At 33.9% G+C, this 15,416-nt stretch overlaps 1 protein-coding gene across 5 annotated transcripts in view; it reads right to left on the bottom strand.

The window, feature by feature from the left end:
* The window catches only part of LOC134541235 (tumor susceptibility gene 101 protein), a 100,235-nt gene that overhangs the window by 70,690 nt on the left and 14,129 nt on the right, over positions 1 to 15,416 (bottom strand). For all 5 annotated transcript variants that reach the window (XM_063384505.1, XM_063384503.1, XM_063384504.1 and 2 more), the window contains exons 3-5: positions 13,334 to 13,418; positions 4,234 to 4,299; positions 1,176 to 1,339 (exon numbers count right to left, since the gene is read on the bottom strand). In XM_063384505.1, the coding sequence (XP_063240575.1) occupies positions 1,176 to 1,339; positions 4,234 to 4,299; positions 13,334 to 13,418 (315 nt within the window). The remainder of the gene's footprint in view (positions 1 to 1,175; positions 1,340 to 4,233; positions 4,300 to 13,333; positions 13,419 to 15,416) is intronic.

Genomic DNA, 15,416 nt, shown 5'->3' with positions numbered 1-15,416 from the left:
CATAAAATCTGGTGGTTGGATGTTATGTGTAGTGTGAGTAGATTAAATTCAAATTTAGTAATTTTAAGACATTTTTTCTCTGGCTATTCTGAAATCCTAGAGTGCCCCCTCCGAGGTGAAACTCTGGATCCTCCACTGCTGGATACAGCGTGGGTTATCTCCTGGGTCACCTCGCATTTCAACTGAAGATCAGGAAATGAGCTAGCAAACACCTCTGCACCTCAGAGCCAAACAAAAACGCAAGTCCAAATTTGTCAACATCTGTTTTATTGCAGATGATTTCTTGAAAATTCATTTTTAATCAAACCATAGCATCATAACGCACTCAAAAATTTTTTTCTAAAATGTTTAGTAAGTTATAAGAACTTAAGTCCAAAGGTTAAACTCATTTTGCTGCTTCAGCTGCAAGCCCGAGTGGTAAAAATTAAACCATTGAACATGCCTCACATCGTAAACCAATAAATGTTTGGGTAAAATTTCACATTTTATGGTAGTTTTTATTTAATACACAAAAAATTCATATTATAAATAACTAATTTGTGTAAAATACCTCTTGGTATTGTAATGGAACTCTTTAAGGACAACTGGATTATATAAAAAAAAATTAATAAAAGAGAAGATACTATTAATACTGGAGGTTGGATATCATGGATCTCAATCATATCCCCAAGCTACATATTTCACTTCAAAATATTACAACTTTCTGTTATTTTATGTTTTCCAATGAGAGACAATTTTCCAAAGTATATAATTATTAGAGACTGGAAAAATTTGCGCTTTCGATGACCTCTAGGATAGACACCACAACCCTCTACATACTCAGGCAAATGCCACTTGCTCATTGGCTATTGACTCGTGACACCTGTCAACTGGGACACTTGCGATTCGATACTTTTTTTGGTTGAAGGTTTCCCATTGGCTAAAAGTCCTTCAGATAAACTGTAAGCCAATCACAGAAGCAATATAAATGTAGGTACAGTTGTTAGGTTTCTAGCATATCGTGAAACGAATCCGCGAATTTTTCCGGTCTCTAATAATTAGGTAAAAAAATTTTTTCAGCAATGGGCAACTAATCACAGCATAGTTCTCGAGTTAGTTTTGCTGGTTCCTGGACCATTCTGTCCTCGTGAACAAAGTCAGAGGCACAAGATGAAAAACAAACACGGAACTCTTACCGGCGACCACTCATGGAGGTACGGCAGATATATCCTGCCATTCTGGTCCACGAACATCGACGGCTTGATCTGCATGTCGGCCGTGGGCTTGACGTAGCACATGGGGGCGTTGTTCGGGTGGGTGTCCATCAGCCAAATGCACACCGGTATGTTGTACACGCTACCTGCGAGTGTCACGGTAACAGCTTTGAAAAAAACTGCATCAACTTCGCCAAGAACACAACATGTATCAAAACCTTAAAACTAGTTTGTCCATAAAATAATGTCCCAGTTTCAATGGTATATTATAAAAGTTTAATTTAGACAATTTAGATTCAAATAGAAGGTAAACTGCCATAGATTTCTTACAAATGTTCAATACATGCACCTTTAATTATACAACACACAACCAACCTAAAAGTCCAATTCTTCCCACACTTTGGTTAACACGTCTGGAGTAATGGAAGCAACACATCTTCAATTCCATCTCAACTCTGGCAAATATAGGTAGCAGCGGAACGTAGACACAATCGTTTATAAAACACCAAAAGGAAAAAATTGCATGGCGTTATGTCCGGTTCAACGTGGAGGCCAGCAAAAAATAGCTCTGACGTCTTCACCATTACGACTAATCCAACAGTCAGGGACTTCGACAATTAAACTTTAAAACGGAACGCATGTTGAACTAAATTTACAGATTCACTCTCACACTCTTAACAAACTGCAGAACAAAAAACGCTTTACGCTCAGGAGTCGCCATTTTGCATAAGTGGCACTGCACGAAAACAAAGCAGAACTCACGCATGCACTTATCTAAAACTGTATGAGTTACTCTTTGATTGTGACCTCGAACCAACTCTCTACAACGCTTACAGTTGATACTATCAAAATTTATAACTGGGGCATTCTTTTATGGACATACTGTACATCTAGATATCAAGAAAAAAAAATTAAATAATGTATAAGAAATAAAAGATATCAACTATGGTGTCGTTTCATTCATCCCCATTCGATGATGGTATCTACAGACCAAGTTTACCGGATCAATACATGATTGTAATTTTATTTACATAGTTACATGTTAACAGTACAATTTCTTGAAGAATGGTAACAGGATAGGATGAAGAGAAACAAACTGAACTAGTAAACTTCAGAGCTGTCAGTGTGGAACTACATTTCAACCACCAGAGACTCTGCGGTATTCAAGGGTCTGAGATTTCGTCCGGAACCCACATGATAAATATAACACCAGAGAGTTTACATAGTACATTATAAAAATGGAAAAATCAAAACCCTACCCCCCTCCCCCATTTCTTTTGCCTTACGGCAAGGCCAACACGGCTGCGACAACAGATGCATGATAGAGCCGGCAGTCCCAATCGAACACAGATCTGCCTACCAAGCCGACCTGAGGCGCACAATGAGGCAGATAACGGAACAAGCTCAGTGGAGAAGGCATGCTAGTATGTCATGAACACTGCCTGAAACTTTTAATAATTGTAACCACTTAAAAAAAACTGGCTGAAAAAAAAAAGCTGACCCTGAGTGTAGGCAGATGTATTCATCACTTCACAACGAGGATATAGTTTTTCAAGCCCAGTTACAGACCTAACAACTTAACACTAATATTCTTCAAATGGTAGTTTTTGAAGTGAATTGGATTAGGTATAACTTGCTACAACTATTTGAACTCTTTATTCACAAAAAAAATATGAAAGTTCATTACAAAAAAATTAACATGAGTTTATGTAAATTGTCTCATTATAAAAACGGTCACACATCATATTGTTTTAATTCACAGGAATTATTCTCACCATAGTAATTATAATTTCTTTGCAATAAATGCTCATGGCACATATACTATCAAAGTTTTTTTCTTTCAGAATGCAACTATAGGCTATCAGCTGGTTTTGAGATTGCTCAAATCAGAAAACAAATGGTATTCTTACATTGAGACCACAGTGGTAACTATGTATTTACTATACACTGTGGATATTTCAATCAAAATCTCTGATGTAAACACTGACTGCATTGATGCAATCGGAAATAATTATCTTACATTGTGGAAGACTACACTGATTGATGATGGTTAGAGGTACCTAACATTGACAATTGCTATAAATGCAAAATAGATGCTACATTTTTTTTTTAATTCTATAATATGCTAAATTTGGACACTAACATAATTTTCAGCGATTATAAGTTGAATAACAAAAACCAAGAATTCCAATTAACTTTTTCTTTAAGAGGCTTAATTTCCCAAGAAAAGTAGCATTAACACATTAGAGCACACATTTTCTTTTCAGAAATTTAAATTCATTCACACCTGCTGTGATAGTTATTTTGAGTCTACTTATCTTAATCCAGAATTTTCTAAATGTGATAATTAGCTATTTGACTACACATGATACTACATAAAAATGCATTTACAGTAATATCGTTAATTTATTTTAATATACAAAGCATCAAAACCATTTTTGATTTGAATTTTATTATAGTTATAAACAACTCTGCTGAATCTACTGTGTGCAAAAAGCTTTAAGAAATATAATAGTTGCTCTCTTGTACAATATGACCACTCAATACTTCAACAATGATTATTGATGAATTATATTCACTTTCAAGATATTATTGACTCATCTTTTGTTACGAGCATCATCAATAGTTTGAATGCACCTAACCTAAACTCTTATGTCTGATGTTTTATTACTATATGCATTTTCAGTAACCTGCTGTCTGCTAAACAAATGTGAACAAACAAGTAATAATCAATTCAGAAAACTAAACTTATGGTATCTTACCTTTGAACTTTATTGGTATGGTCCCAACAAGTTGCACAAGGCTCTTCTGAACACCGTTCGAGAACACTTGACATAGAAAGCAAACACTACCCATTATCACAGTGAAACACTCCCTCTCTCCGACCACCATCTTCCAAGCCCTTTTCAACCGTGTAAAGGCAACACCGTTTGCATTATCGCGACAATCACGCCGTGTTCGTGACCGCGGGCGATGCCAAATGCCCATCTCAACTCGCGAGAGACGAGAGCAACTTGCGGACAAAGCGACGACCACTCACCTTTGTATCGAACAGGAATGGTGCCGTCCAAGTTCAGTAGCTCCACTTGCCTTCCGTCGTTGAAAACTGCCGAAACGCCCCCACGACAAGCACGCAACATAACAAAAACAAAAGAAAATCAACTTTCACAAAATCAAAAACAACCCAAAAAAAAACTTCAAAAAATTGCATTACTTCAAAAAGCACACAAAAAAAAAAACCAAACTCATACACTAGCAAAACGACATGCTAAAGATTAATCAGTAAAAATTCATTTTGTTACCTTTAAAAGAGGATGCTAATGAATACCATTAGAAATTTTATTCCAAATACAGTACATATTTAAAAGTTCTCTGAAACAGACTTATTGTACGTTTTGTTAACATTTTGCATCACAAAATACTACAACAAAATTTTTTTTAGGTAGACGAATATTAGACATAGAAACAAGAATTTTTTTTACAAAAATGTTTACCAAAAAATTTAAAAACTTGTGGCTGTCATAGAATGACTTCATTAAAAATAACTGGTGGTAACACCTTTATTTGCCAGTCAATTTTGTGATAAATTTTGTGGTGGTTGTAGAACTATGTCCAATAAAACATTATCCATATGTGTGGTGTCCACGGAGGTTTCTTGGCGTCAAAAGTGAACATATAGTCAACTGTTTTGCTTTTGACGTGGCTTGAAACCCACTAGTCATTAAACCTCAAACAATGGCGTTAAAGCCTGCGATTACTATTTAGCTTAGTATAAATATTAATACACTTTCGCTATTATTTGCGATAAACCAGCTTCAACACTCAGAGTATAGCAGCCTTGGGAAGATATGAAAGTAGGGACATGATTTTATGGTTTCAGTTTTAAGACAATTTCAATTTTAAAACAGGAGATTTTGGTGCTATTTTTTTATTATATTTTTATATATTGTCTTGATCCTTTTAAGAGAGTGTAGTTATTGTTTTCAGTTTTATAAAAGCTATATTGTAATACTTACTCCACAAAAATTGGGGTAAATTTACATGCTGCATATTAACACTATAAAATAATTTGTAATAAATGGGTCCAAAACAGAACAATAAAAACATGTAAGCAGGCATTTGTGGTTTCAAAGTGATTCAATTCAATTTGATTCAATTCAAAGTGAAACAAATTAAATTAATTTTTCTGATCCATACACTTTGGTTCAATTTTTTGTCTGGAAATGACATTTTTGAATATCAAACATTAAAGGATTACTTTTTTTATGATTTTAATTAAGTTATGGTTGAATTCTACTTAATTCCATGACATAATTTGCATTGTGGTGCTACATGGTGTATGACTGTGCATCTTGGTCTCGTGTTATTTTGGTTTTATCGCAACTCACCGTATAATCTTGTCCCTAGGGATAGTGTGTCACAATCCTATTGCGTTCCAAACCAAACAAAATGCAACTTGCACAAGCCAGACAAACAAAAAATATTTTTTTTTGCCTAGACAGGTTTTAAATAATTTAAAATAGTGGTTTCCAACCCGCAGCTCTCGAATTGCTTGCATCTCACCAGGCAATTCTCTGCAGCCCGCGGAAATTGTTTCCATCAGCATTTTTCCTTAAGGGGCCCGCCTAGTCAGCGGTGTATGTGTGTTGGTGAGGCGGGATGATAAGTGCGACGCTCGATGTTATTTCTAGCGCGGTATCGCCTCTAAGCGCAAGGCTCTGAATTGACTCGTAGTCTTCTCGTCGTCACAGGATAACCGTGAAATTTTAGCGGTGACCGCAACATTAAATGGCGTAGAAATGAATATAAAGGTGTAATGCAAGTCCCTTAAGTGCTTTTAAGAATCTGCACTAGTTTTACGCCTAAAAATTACTCTGAAAACATGCGTTTTAGCCATTTTAACTCTTCTAGAAATACAGTTTAAAAACATGATCCGAAATCAAAAGTACTTTTCAGCCCTCAGCGAACTCTATAATGCTTTTCGTAAGGAGACCCCACTCGGATATCTCAAGTAGTTTTGAAATCGTGTAGTTTTTCCTGAAGCTCTGCGCACCGTGTGTGTGACCAGGTAGGCGGAGCCCTTAAGGCCTCCACAAGCGCGAGACAAATACGCACAAGAAAGACGTCCGTACACGTCAGAGCCTCTCTCATCACGCCCAAGTTTGCTTCATTCATTAAAAGCTCAAATTTAAACAAATTAAAGACAAAAAAATGATTTCATTTATTTTTGTCAAATGGTTAAAATGTAATACCGTATAATTGTTTGTTTTTTTTTAAATCCAATTTCTTAACACAAATTTTTAGTTTCAGAAATGTATTTTACTAACTTCAAAAAAATTGAAGTAGATATTAATATAAAAACTAGTTTTATTTAACTATAAGTATTTGAATCAATTTACTTATACAATCTTGCAAAATAACGACAAACAAACAGTAGTGAAACAAGTCATCATTATGATACGGTGCCGACGCAACACTGCAGCTGAGGAAACAACTAGCTTTTAGTTGAGAAAAGGTTGAAGACCACTGATTGATTTAAAAAACAATACAAAATAATTAATGGATTCTACCACAAAATAAAAAGTTACATAATCACTCAACTAAAGCAAAAGCAAAAAAGTAAAAACAACTAAATTATAGGATGTCCATAAAAGAATCACCCAGTTATAAATTTTAATAGCATCAACTGTAAGTGTTGTGGTGTGTTGGTTCAAGGTCACAGTTAAAGAGCAACTCAAACAGTTTTAGATAAGCGCACGTGCAAATACTGCTTTGTTGATTTCTCGCTTGCAACACGAAAGAATGGCTCTTTCCCCAGTTAGTAGAGGGCGTAACTGTAAACTTTATTTGGCAACAGGATGCAGCCCCTCCCAATAGGAATCTCTCTGTACGAGAGTGGTTGAACGTTGAAGTCCCTGACCGTTGGATTGGTCGTAATGGTCGAGGCGACAGAGCTCTTTTTCGCTGGCCTTCACGTTCACCTGACATAACACCATGAGATTTATTCCTTTGGAGCTTTATAAAAGATCGTGTCTACGTTCCGCCGCTACATAATGATTTGCCAGAGTTGAGACACAGAATTGAAAATACTATTCCTTCCATTACTCCGGACGTGTTAACCAATGTGTGGGAAGAATTGGATTTTAGGTTGGATGTGTGCCGTATAACTTAACTATATTTGCAATATTTGTAAGAAAAACTAGGTTAGTTTACCTTCAATTTGATGTATGATTTGTTGTAAATATTCTAAATTATACTGTTAATAATATACTATTGAAAAGGGACATTCTTTCATGGACATCCTGTATTTCAAGCAAAGCTTAAAATGATACATAAATGCCCTGCTTAGCTCTTAAGTTTATAAGCAGCATTTTTTATGTAATGCTTACATAGTCTCCTACCTTGAAATATATGTATTCAATTCTAAAGACTAAGAAATAAATATTTATAAAAAAAGTGAGCGAGTCTTTTAGTACTAACCAATGATGTGTAACATCTAACCTTGGTAACTAGCAAATTCATGTATTTTCATGTTCCAATACACTTGTAATACAAAACTCGAGACAAGAAATTTAATGCAGAATTCTTAAAAATAATTCAGAGCGTGATAAATATACACAAATTGTGTTTACAACTACATGACATCACGTGCAGTTTCCGCACCTGCCACTAGAATTCACTGCCGGAGCAGCTAACGTCGATTATTAAATCATTCTATTTGCAGACCAAACTTCAAACTATATATTGAAATGTCTCTGATAAACACGAAACAGACTTTTAAAAAATTCGAAACCCTATATTTGCACATGATTTTTAACAAATAACTCTATTAAAATACTGCCCATCTTGTTAAAAATTCATTAACAGTTACTACTATAAAGTTTCCCTTTGGCTTTGTGAACTTTATTTGTACCGTCCGTCACGGAAGCAGCACCGTTGGTACACATTTCTATGGCGTGCAACTTCCGTCCCGTTCACAAAATTACTCCCACCAAATTCCGTATGCCAAGAGCTAAGATGTTACACATCAAAATTATTGCTCACAATCGTGATTAATCACACAAACCAAAAAAAAGTTAACACTAAACAGATGTAGGATTTCATGGTAAAGCAACTGGCACAAACGGTTACAAAACACAACCCTAAAATCCGTGTGAAATTAAAAATTTCCACTCAAACCATTTATCATATCAAGGTAGAGTTATACTTGCACACATACCTTTCTCAGCCTGAAGCAAGAAGAATGTCTAGGATTTAAAATTATCTGCTCTTTTCAGTGAAACATTTCTGCTTAAGTGAATCATATTTATATGAGTACATGTTACAAAAACTATAAATCTTGAAACAAAAAAAAAGTGAAAGCTAAAAAAATATTCTTAAAAAGATTCAATATGAATGAAACTGTATATATAGCACACAAAATTATTGAATGCTAGAAACACAGGCAAAATTAATAACACAAAACTTCTTTAAGCTAAGTTTGACATTCCCAGTTTTTTTTTATTAATTTTGACATTAGTATTAATAAGAGATTTTTCTGTAAACATATTGCATTTGATATTGCTTCAAAAATCTTCTTAAAACATATTTAATAATTTTTTTTGCTGCAAAGGATCACACTAGTGATAACAAATATCAACAACATGCATGACTTTTAACCCTATGAAATGATATTTAGTACATATTTATTGAGAAAATTTAGATGAAACATGAAATGCAAGAGAACTATCTGAATAAATTTACATGAAAAGCATTAAATGATGTTAATGCAAAGAAAATGAGATAAGCAACTCTAGTTTGGTACGAAAATGTTAAATATTCAGCGATACTTTGTTTCTAGCATGTAAGATACATTTACGCAAACGCGCCTGATAACAGCTAACTTCTTCTTGTTACATATTAAAAGCAAGTATGTACTATGTGGCAGAAAATAATCCATAATTCTGAATAAAGCTTCTTGGCTTCATACAAATTAAACTCTTTTCATTAGTTTTTTTTTTAACGAGTCCCGCTTGCTGTGACGAAAATTATATATATAATATTTGAAATATTGAATCATATATCACATTATTACAAATGTGGAGTATTTAAAATTAGTTTTAGTTGGAATTTGATGGTATTTCTCTTTAATTTTCTGTGGTCATTATTTCATTTAAAACAAATAGATACTGTGTTCTAAGCCTCTACTTCATGAATTAATTATACATTGGGTATCTTGACTTGGTGGTTCAAAATTTTAACAAAATAAAATGTACACAGCATCTCATACCTCCAAGGTGAAGATTTTACTCACTTTCAATTTAAAAACATACACATGCATGCCATTCAATGCAGGTCACACAGAATACATAAAATACAAACTTTCTAAGCACCTGTGTTTTGAAATAAATACTGTTAAGTACATACGTTATCTGTGAATGAAGATATAATGAAAGGTATTTTGTCAAAAAATTATGCGCCACAATTAACATTTATAAGAGTATGGGACATTACACTAAAACAGTGGTTCCCAATCTTTTTCAGTTGGCGACCCACCTTTCCTTATAGGAATACCTCCACTGTCTATCGGTCCATGGTGGAGTAAAAAAACCTTATTTGTATCGTATCCCTTCCTTATGTATATATGATTTACCATAAATATTGCAAATATATATGTATATAGTGTGTGTGTGTGTGTGTGTTTTTTTTTTAAGATACTGATTGATTATTGATAAACAATTTGTGTTCTGATTTGAAAATGGTTGACAAAATATAAGTACTTTGTAGCAAAACAGATATTTATTTAACAATAGATATGTGTCTGCAAACAATTCAATTTGTTTAGATTTTTCTTATATTTTCTGGTGGTTTATTCGATGGTTTCTGATAGTTTTAGGATCGAGTTGCGACCCACTATTGCGTCGTGACCCACCATTTGGGAACCGCTGAGCTAGACTAAAGAATGAACACTTCCGCTCCTTCCAATACTGCGACAAACCTTTCATCTTCCCACAACCACCACATCTCGCATCTGCAGGATGATTCACCTGGAGTCTTCGCCACTCACAGGGCTTATTTCATACATGACTGAGCAAGGGTGGGTGCAATTGACCGGAGTATAATTAGGAACATTTAGAAAAATGGTCAATACAATAATAACCTATTCAGCAGTGAACGCGATGATGTATTATCAGTAGGGTCAAGATTACATGGTGAATTGCGATGAAACCAAAATAGCAAAGCCTGCTAATACAACATGTAACCCCGAAATGCAAGCTATACAATATTTATCAACAAACTGTAACTAAAAACGTGTATCAATTGACAGTTTGACATCACTTAACTCAAATTACAAAAATTGTTATCTTTCACTATGGTAAATTCATTGACTACATTTTATTTAGCATGAATTTTCACCCAAATGTATTAAATAAATGGATTCGAAAAAATTATTATTACCTACATTGTTTGATATTGCATTGCTTTTTTGGTAACATGTTTTTACATTAATGTTGGCACATTATTTTTCTATAAACAAAATTTTGCAGATTTTATTTTATTTTTCTGAGTATTTTTTGTACCTAGACATCCTTATTACTAATGATTTTATTGTATAAGTGTGCCATGTTTCCATAAAAATGTGAATATTTTGGTTAAAAAAGTATTATAACAATATTTTAGACTGGTATTTGCTGAATAGTAGACTATTTTTTTTATGAAAAAGGACAATGTATAAAAACAATAACACCGCAAACTACTGTTTTAAAATCGAAATTGACCTATGAATTTGACTATGAAATCATGTCCCTAATCATCAGACAGTATTGATGTTCAAAATTGATTCTGTCCACTTGCACACACTTGTCCACACATGTTGCTCTAAGCGGGCTGTACCAGGCTGTCTCAACTGTAGAGGCCTGCGTGATACGTGTTTGTGCAGTCCTTTGGTGAGCTGTGTCCTTATTCATTACTATACGCATAAAGCTTCTCACTGTGAGGTATTTACAATCTGTCTAACTACTCCGTCAATACTGGGATACACTTATACGACATATTTCGCTCCACAACAGGCGAAGAATAAGCCCTGGGGCGACAGTAACTCCTCGTGAATCATTGGCTGTTTCACTCAATACAGGTTTTACTCTTCACTTTCAACCTTATCAAATGCACCACACTCAAAAACAAAGATCCACACCTAGAAATAACAACAGTTAGGCGAAGCGTTGGTGGAAGTCGAAGAAAGACCGAAACTACGCCTTAAAGTGGTATGTTTCCTAAACTATATTTGTTGTATATTAGTATTTTTTTTTACCACAATTTAAATTTCATTCATTACATTACTATGGGTGGATACTTTTAAACGGTTTCATCAATCCAACAGGTGTTTATTTAATGATTTTATAAACTTGAAAGACTGATCCGCATTTCAACGTTAGTGTGAGCTGAGAGCATGTACGTATTCGTGTAACCTACATTTTGAATTTACCATTTGCATGTTGCCTTTGTTATAAAATGTTTAAAATTTTAGCATTTAATTCATAAATTTCGTGAAAATCTGATTCTTCCAAAACTACTGAAATAAAACTTACAAATTTTGGAAAAATTTAGACTTTAAAGTTTTATGAACAAATTCCTGCAAATGAGTTTTCACAACAAAGATAACGGACATAATGTTTAGTTCAAAACTGTATATCACACGAATACGTGCTCTCAGCTCATGCAAACATTTTAAGTATAAATTGGCCTTTAAAGTTATGTAAAAAATAAACATAATATTTAAATAAACATCTAACTATAGTTATGTTATAGATACATTGAAATCATGGTCAAAAACACAAAATTACAGAAGTAAAAAAATTTAGGAAACTATCCCTTAACCCGTGCAGCAAAAACATGGCAGAAAAGAGCTTGGGTACTGACCAAAAAGCACACACCACATCTTAACATAAATTCCAAGATACTTAGCGACAGCAATCATTTTCAGTTTAACATCTCTTTCCTCAAATTATAACTAACATTCACTATATAAATCACTAAATAAACTGCTTTTCATTACAGTCTAACATCATTAATACAAACCTGAAGAAGAAACCATAATTTAGTCACTTTGCAATAATGAGGTTTGTATTAACCGAACTACATATTAAAAAATGTAATCACAATTTTTAATATAATCTCAAAATCTAATTCTAATAGAGTTTTGTTTTAATTTGGTACAAGCTAGCACACCTAATAAAATTAATACACTCCAAGGACAATTGCAAACAATTTAAACGATTTAAGACAGAAGAATAAAGCACATGTATAGAAACTACCTACCAAAAGACATACCAACATTTTAGAAAAACATATAATTTTAAGCTATTTTCCCAACCTACACTGAACCAGAGCAATGGCATTAGTATTATTTTAGTTGAAACTTCACATTGTTTAATAACATTATTATGGGATATTTCTATTCACCATCCTTTGCTACATGAAATTGTTTACCCTCAGAACAAAACCACTTTGCACTACATAATAACCATATTTTTGTATTAAACAAATAACACAGCATTATAACACCTATGTAACCTGTATGGAATGTGAACACTCTTTGTACTAATGAGCGTTTTGTATTAACAGGATTATTATTGAGGTTTAACTGCATTAACTTAAACAAGAAAAACATACATATAGATAAAACTGGTCAGCCTAATAACTCTTAATAGTAGAACATTTACTAACAAACTGGTAAGAAAAACGATACCAATATGACTAAGATCAGGCAGCCGAATGTCCAGCAAAACAACACAACCCAAATTCCCTGACTTTTCCAGTTATTTTTAATTTTTTCACTGACTATTAACAATAAAAATTTCCATAGAAAACAATCAATCTTAATTTTTTTTGCGCTACTTCATAACTAAACAAAAACTCCCATAGCCACAAAGCACGTACATTCTATGTCGTAACAAAACTGTTAACAGTGACAAAAATCCTGGAGCATGTGGACAAACTGATGTTCCTCGCATCATGTTCTGAGGCCGACCCTCACCTTCCCCAGCCGTACTTGACGTTTTCCCACGAGAAGCAGTCTGACCAGCAATGGATTTAAATCTCACCCCCCCCCCCCCCCCTTGCGACAATCACTCAAAGAACGCAGAACTACATGTGCTCACCAAAATGCTCTTGTTTACACGCCAACCCACTATAGTTGCTGATGGCTGCCAAGACATCCCGTCTCGTGGCATCTGGATTCTGGTACTGAAAAAAGTTTAAACCAACCTACTGTAGTAGTGGAAGCTGTTAGGAATAAGGGTGAGTTTCTCATACAAAAACTATATCGTGGGCTTAGTGGAAAAAGTCTGTTAGTTCACTTACCAAGTTTTGCTTGCCTAGAATAGCGTTATAATGGACTTGCCGAAATAAAGCTAGAAGAAAACGTCCACAATCATTCATTATTTGAACTTCCAAACGTTTTCTTGGCGAAGATATTGCCCTTAAAACTTCATCTGTGAAGTTAACTCATTTTCACAAAAAAGTGGACTTACCAACTTTTTCCACTAAGCAAACTATATTATATTCTTTCTTCTAATGAGTTTGTACCAATTTCCAAAAGTTGTCAAGTTAAGTTTAATATTAAAAAAAAAGCATCTGTGGTTCTCTAAATTTAAAAAGAAACCAGTATCAAGAATCAATTTTTTTAAATATAAACTGTCTTAACAAATCACGTATGAAAAATATATTTTTTTTATCTTAAACAGCTAGGCAACATGACGGAGCACTTCTGTACAAGGGTGTATTATTCTCCCTTTCTCTTAAAACGAAGAATTAAAGCAGTAAAAATAATACAAACAACAAATTTCTGAAAAATGTATTAATATGTAGGTGGTATTCTAGTCCTCAAACACTATTCTTCAAAAAAAATTGTCTCAGTAAATAATGTTCTTTATTTCATGATTGTTTATTGTTGTACAGCACCGTCAAACCTCCACCCTTAAAGAGGTTGAACCTTTAAGCTAAATACATCCCTGATTCTGTACGTAATCAAAGGACAAATTTTTTTTTCTGGAAATACTATTATGAGCAACTGTTGGCGAGCCTGTAATTTTCTCGTAGATCGTGATTACGAGCACCTAAAAACGATTCACAATTTGAATATCATGGCTCTCCAACACGGCAGTGAACACCCAAAACCTATAAAGTGTGGAGGGATGTGCGGTAGAATGTTGGAAGTACAAGTGGTGACTCACTCATAGTGTTGGGTACCTCGCCGATTATTAAATGTTTGAACTCAGATTTCCTGAAAAACATGAATGTCTGCATCATTGCCAAAAAATTATATCCGCTTCTAAAATAGGCGAGTAATTTAGGCCTATTGTTTTTTGTGTAAATGTGTAGTTATCGTTTCGATAGTTTGAGAACTAGTTTTTTCAGGCGGATGTGTGTTCTAGTATGCAATTTAATTGTTTTTCCAATTTTAATACATACAACGTTCCCTCTCGTGCAATCAAAAATTAAGGAGTTTTTAAAGACCCTTTGACTTCATTGCATTCACAACTACACAGAGGTAGAAAACTATCAACAATATCACAAAATCTCTCATGGAAATAGTATCAATGTTAAATAGTTATTGCACAAAAAATTATTTTGTTGGTTAGTTAAATTCTTACAGATAAGCCCCTTTTGTTCAAACTTATCTCTGGAACACATATCTAACCCAACATAGTGTTTACTTGAAATGTGTAACCTTAATATTTAATTTCATCACTAACAATATTTACTTTATAAGTTCAAAGTAAGTCAATATGATAAACCTTTTTAGTTTAAAAATATGAAACAAAATACAAAAAAAAATTTAAAGTATTAAGTTTTTTTATACATATAAAATAATATTAAGTAATCCAAAATTTGCCAATTGTAATGCACATTCACAAAGTGTTGTTTGCTACCAACTCTGAAACAAAATAACATTAAAAATTCAGCATCCTTGCAAGTTATCATTCATTATTAAGGTGTTTTTAAGAATCCTTAGAGAAATTTAGGAACTTTTGGGGCCCTTATTTAATTAAAGAAAAATTAATGACTTTTTAAGGATATTAAGGAGGCTTACAAACCCTGTAAGAAATTTATCTTTAATATTGTTACGATCGCGCTTGGCTGCAGTGCTTGGCGTTGCCGCGCTTGTTCGGCCTGTCTGCGCCCCCTTCCACCCGCATCCTCCCCCTGGTATCTCGTGTCATACTATCTCACGACATCCTG

This window comes from Bacillus rossius, chromosome 18 (genome assembly GCF_032445375.1).
Source record: "Bacillus rossius redtenbacheri isolate Brsri chromosome 18, Brsri_v3, whole genome shotgun sequence".
Lineage (NCBI taxonomy): Eukaryota > Metazoa > Arthropoda > Insecta > Phasmatodea > Bacillidae > Bacillus > Bacillus rossius.
The sequence above is the reverse complement of the archived record's forward strand: the minus strand, read 5'-3'. Positions and strand labels throughout refer to the sequence as shown.